Here is a 6,000-nt window from a genome sequence, read left to right on the forward strand (position 1 = left end):
GGCGTTTTGTTTAATGATAAGGAAAGATTAAAACATCCGTATGGCTGATAGGTATAATGCAAACGATAGGCACAAAATGCTGGAGTAAATCAACAGGTCAGGCTGCATCACTTCAGAAAGTGGATAGTTATAATGTAAGTTACATTATAATTTTCCTTTCGACGGGTACAATAAAGAATTTACTTTTACACTTCTTGCACTTGTTGGTTTACCTTGTGCTTTTATAATACGTTAAAATAAACTAGCGTATTTCCAATGTCCAATTAATGACTTTGCTTGTTCTATTTTTACTCCTCCCCCATGCATGTAAATTTAGATTCCACATCATACACTGTTCCCCAAAAATAGATAGACAGATGGCTTGGATCAAGGCCAGCGTATCTCCAGGGAGGATTGAATAGTGCCATGGAAGCTTGCTGGTTTTCATTTCTCCCTATATAGAAATGTAGCTTTCCAAAATGGTCCGACTCGGATATCTGCCTTATAGTGTCAGCATGCTTATTTCATTACCCACATGCTTTATGTGATTTTAATTATAGGATGTCATAATTTCATGTAACTAATTAAGTTATAACATAGATTTGAAGGCATAGCAGTGATGATGAGTGTCTTGGCTTGACTTAATAGTAAGACAAATGCAGACAAATCTCAATGAGAAACAGTGTGGTAAAGAACCAGTAGAAGTTCTATTTATTCTATTTAGGAGATCCTGTCAAAGTGGCCCAGGTGAGTAAATGTAGAGCATTTTGTGAATGGTGCGCATTGAGGCGACTGTGCCAGTGATGGTATGAATGTTTATAGTAATGGATCAGATGACAGTCCCCCAGGCAGCTTTTTTCTCGATCACCTTGAGCTTCTTGAATAGTGTGGGTACTGAATTCATCCAAGCAAATGGAGAAAATTCCATCATGTTCCTGACTTTGCCTTGTGGATGGTGAAAGGGTCTTGTGGAACCTTGGCCTGAATGTTGTCTAAGTCTTACTCCACGTGGACACCGAATCCTTCATTTGCTGAGGAGTTATTAATGGAATTTAACATTTGTGCATTCTTCAAAATATCCTTGCTTCTGACCTTATGATGGAAGGAAAGTCATCAAGATAGTGCTTAATTTTCAGAACTGCATGGTTTAGATTAAATTGCACCTTTTCCATTTTATATTAACTTAATTCTCTGGGAATTCTAGATATGACACAGCAGTAGCTTACAGTTTGATATGATTAGAATTATGTTTTGATTTGAATAATTTTATCAAATTTTCCCTTGCTTTCTGTTCACAGTGTCTCCTCTAGCCAATCAAATAAATAGAGTTGTCAGTCATCCCACATTGCCCGTTACTATCACGGCTCATGAAGATAGGCATATTAAGTTTTTTGATAATAAAACAGGTGAGTGATTGAAAGTATCAAGATTTATAATGTACAATTACAAATGAATCTAGCTGACTTCTGCTTTGTTCATTTATTTAGGTAAACTGATCCATGCTATGGTGGCTCACCTGGATGCTGTTACTAGTTTAGCAGTGGATCCTAATGGAATCTACTTAATGTCAGGAAGTATGTAGCTCCTTTCTGTAATAGAAAATGTGTTCTTGAATGTTAAGATATATTAATTTAATTTACTAGACCATAGCTATTTTTTTCAAATCAAGGATTAAATAAAACAGATTATATATAGGCCCTTCCTTGGGCCCAACTTGCCCACGCTGACAACACTAGTTGCACCTACCGGCATTTGGCCCATATCTCTCTAAATTTATCCCATCCATGTACCTGTTTAAATATTTCTTAAATGTTGCAATAGTACCTGCTTCCTCTACCTCCTCCCTCAGCTTGTTCCATACGCCTACCACCTTCTGTAAAATCGTTCTCTCCTCACCTGAAACCTATGTCCTCTGGTCCTCGATTCCCCTACTCTGGGACCATACAATAGGGGTTCCCCTCTTCAATCATAGATGAGGTCCTCACAAGGGTCTCTTTGATATCCCGCAGCTTCGCTCTTACTCCCCCTCTCCCCAGTCGCAACAGGGACAGAGACTCCCTAGTCCTCACCTTTCACCCCAGCAGACATCACATACAGCACATAATCCTCCGACATTTTCGCTACCTCCATCGGGATCCCACCACTAGTCACATCTTCACATCTCCACCCGTTTCTGCTTTCCACAGAGACAGTTCCCTCCGCAACTCCCTGGTTAACTCTTCCTCTCCCACCCAAACCACCCCCTTCTCAGGTACTTTCCCCTGCAACCGCAGGAGATGCAACACCCCTCCCGATAGCTCCTATCCCAATGTCGTCCAAGGACCCCGACAGTCTTTTCAGGTGTACTGTATCCACTGTTCTTGGTGTAGACTCCTATATATCGGACACACCCAGCGCAGGCTCAGCGATCCTTTCGCTGAACTCCACTCAATCCGCCTAAACCTACTTGATCTTCTGGGTGCTCAACCCAATTTAACCCCTCCTCCCATTACCAAACTGACCTTTCCGTCACATTGGCCCTGTGACACTTCATATTTCGCTTGGGCAGCTTACACCCCAGCGGTATGAATATTGACCTCTAACTTCAAGTAACCCTTGCTTACCCTCTCTCCATCCCTCCCCTTTCTTAGATCTTGGACCAGGCTGACTCCCCCTGATTGAATTTTATCCCTGTTTGCTTCATTGTCAATCTTTTCAAGCTAACAATGATCTATTTTACATTTTCATTGATATTTCATTTGATGTTTTGTTTTCACATCTTACCCTTCCTTTTCTCAGTGTCTCCCTCTCCCCTGACAGTCTGAAGAAGGGTCTTGACCCAAAACGTAACCCATTTCTTCAATCCAGAGATGCTGCCTGTCCTGCTGTTACTCCAGCATTTTGAGTCAATCTTTGGTGTAAACCAGCATCTGCAGTTCCTTCCTACACAAAACTATACTAATACACAATAATATTCTACTTAGTAATGTCATTTTCAAGGCCCTTAGTATTTATAAGACATATTGAATAATTGCTGTGTTCATCTGTATAGTTTACTATTGTCACATGTATCAAGGTACAGTGAAACACTGTTTGCTGTGTGCTATCCAGTCAAAGAAAAGGCTTTGCGTGATTATATTCAAGCCGTCCACGGTGTGCACACAAGGTCATAAGTGATAATAGAATTAGACCATTTGGCCCATTGTCTACCCCACCATTCAATCATGGCTGATCTATCTCTCCCTCCTAACCACATTCTCCTGCCTTCTCCCCATAACCTCTGACACCTGTACAAATGAAGAATCTATCTATCTCTGCCTTAAAAATATCCACTGATGGTCTCCACAGCCTTATGTGGCAATGAATTCCACAGATTCACCACCCTCTGACCAAATAAAAGAACGTCCTTTAATTCTGAGGCTATGACCACTAGTCCTAGACTTTCCCACTAGTGGAAACATCCTCTCCACATCCACTCTATCTAAGCCGTTCATTATTCTGCATGTTTCAATGAGGTCCCCCCCCCCCCCCCCATTCTTCTAAACTCCAGTGAATACATGCCCAGTGCTGACAAATGCTCATGATAGGTTAACCTACTAATTCCTGGGATCATTCTTGTCAACCTCCTCTGGAACCTCTACAGAGCCAGCACATCCTTCCTCAGATATGGTGCCCAAAATTGCTAACAATATTCCAAATGCGACCTTACCAATGCCTTATAGAGCCTCAGCATTCCATTCCATAAAGGGTAAAAGGGTACAACGTATTGTGCAAGATAAAGTTCAAAAGTCTCCAATCAGGTAGTTGGAAGGTCAGGTCAATACTCTAGCTGGTAAGAGGGTGGTTCTAGTGCCTGATAACAGCTGGGAAGAAACTGTCTTTGTATGGAAATGTCTTTACTTTAGCTTTGGTTATATTGGATCAAAATGTTGTAATAAGCTTGCAAAAAAGAAATGTTAATATGTTCAGTAATTGGACTTGAACTCTTCTACTGTAATGCAGATTTTCTATATTCAATTTTGTACCAGGTCATGATTGTTCTATTCGCCTATGGAACTTGGATAGCAAGACATGTGTTCAAGAAATTACTGCCCATCGAAAGAAATGTGATGAATCTATTTATGATGTAGCCTTCCATCCATCAAAGGCCTATATTGCTTGTGCAGGAGCAGATGCCCTCGCAAAGGTGTTTGTTTAACAATTGCTAGAACATGTTTGCCCCAAAGTAGCAGGTGAGCTGGAAATACAGGAATTGCTTCACTGCCATTAGTTGCCCGGTTATCATACAACACTAAGTACTGGCCTGTTCTCCCTGGGCGGTGATATCCAGGCACTCTGTTAAGGGACAGTGCATACTGATCCAAGAAGCACCAGATCCTTGAATAACGTCAGGCTGACTAATTTTAATTACTGTAATTAAAAAAAGAAACAAACCAGTATTTGTAGCCTTGACTGGATTTAAACTGAGCTAATTTACTGTTATGTAGGTGTATTCAAAGTCTTGTGGAATTTATTCTTGCAGCAGTAAATAATTCGGGCTCATATCCTGCCTTATGGTAAGGACTATGGTACAGTGGTGGACAACAAGCTTAAAATGGAACCATAGAGTGTCATCCTTCAATTCCTTTATCAGTTTTCCACCACCAAACATACTTTTAAGCAACTTACAGCATTATAAAGAAAATAGAAATTAAATATATTTTAACCTTAGTTTTACAGTATTTTTGACAGGATGTCTAGTTTTTATATGTCTTTTGTATAATTTTCCTGTCAGAATAATGCTCCAAACAGGGTTAATATTATGTTTCATTGGCTCAAGACCACACTGAAACGTCACTGATCCACTATTATGTAACTGCATCGTTCCCTTGCGCCATTAAATGAAACAAAATCCTCAGTGAATCCTTCCACGTGGATGCTATTTTAACATCAGTGTAAAAGCTAATTAAGAGTAATCATTGAAAACTGTAAAATGTGTTGGAATTAAACACAGAGGGTTTAACACCCATAATTAACTCTGTTAAATAAAATTGCAGCATCCTATCACTATGTGATATTTTGTACATCTTATTGTATTTACAAGTTTATTTATCGAGGGTTAACCATCTTAATGCTATTGGCCTACTGTTATTTATTTCACTTTTCTGTTGGTCTTTATATCCTTCATGTATTGTGTGTTAACGGGCCTTGTATATCTTTGTCTAACATGGAACTCTTGCAGAAAAATAGCAAGCTCTAAATATAGGTTTAAAGTGGAACACTGTTTATATCACAGCCCAGGATTTCTTGTCAGAATACTTGCTTTAGGGGCTTTCCCTAACTCCATGAAACTGAACAATTTGTGTGAAATCCGGAGTGAAAAGATTTTATTTTGGATTAAAAACATAGAAAACTAAAATGGCCAAATCAAGATTCAGAAAGCTGCTGTATTTGAAATAGCTAGCCCAGATTTTCAAAGTGCTTCAGTTAATGGTGTAACTAAAGATTTTGTTTGTGTAATGCATGATTAATACAATAAAGTATTTTTTCTAGTCTTCCACAAAGATTTCTGATGAGTTTGCAAGTTCTGATGAGTTTTGTAAGGTTTTTTTGTTTTACAATACATGATTAAGTAAATTTGTAAGATTGTACCACATAGCTAAAATACAGTTGTTTAAAAGTAATGTATATAAAATGCATATAATAAATATTAAATGGTGTACCTGTAAATTAGTGTTTGTTATTACATTACTTGAGTTGTATAGCTTCAAAAATGCCGCCTTAGTATTTTGTGGAATTCAGAGTATCCTTAATTATCCTAATGATGTAAAATAAGATTATGTTGAAAATATGTCCCTTCTTTTATCATTTATCAATTTAGAAAAGGGATTTGGAAATAAAAAAATATATCTTCTGGGTGAAACTGCATTTTCTTTTATGTTCTTTGGCTAAGTATTGTAATTTTCTATCTAATTGTTGGAGGTCGAGGACAGATGTCGTTAAATCAGAATCTTTTACATTGTGATTTAAAACACACAAATCTCCAATTTTCCAAAAGCATTG

At 38.4% G+C, this 6,000-nt stretch overlaps 1 protein-coding gene across 4 annotated transcripts in view; it reads left to right on the plus strand.

Annotated features, from left to right (window-relative positions):
• strn3 (striatin, calmodulin binding protein 3) overlaps positions 1-6,000 on the plus strand; it is a 123,090-nt gene extending 117,090 nt beyond the window's left edge. For all 4 annotated transcript variants that reach the window (XM_055640660.1, XM_055640662.1, XM_055640661.1 and 1 more), the window contains 3 exons: positions 1,278-1,385; positions 1,467-1,553; positions 3,987-6,000. In XM_055640660.1, the coding sequence (XP_055496635.1) occupies positions 1,278-1,385; positions 1,467-1,553; positions 3,987-4,156 (365 nt within the window). In that variant the 3' untranslated portion in view covers positions 4,157-6,000. The remainder of the gene's footprint in view (positions 1-1,277; positions 1,386-1,466; positions 1,554-3,986) is intronic.

This window comes from Leucoraja erinacea, chromosome 9 (assembly GCF_028641065.1).
Source record: "Leucoraja erinacea ecotype New England chromosome 9, Leri_hhj_1, whole genome shotgun sequence".
Classification (NCBI taxonomy): Eukaryota; Metazoa; Chordata; class Chondrichthyes; order Rajiformes; family Rajidae; genus Leucoraja; species Leucoraja erinaceus.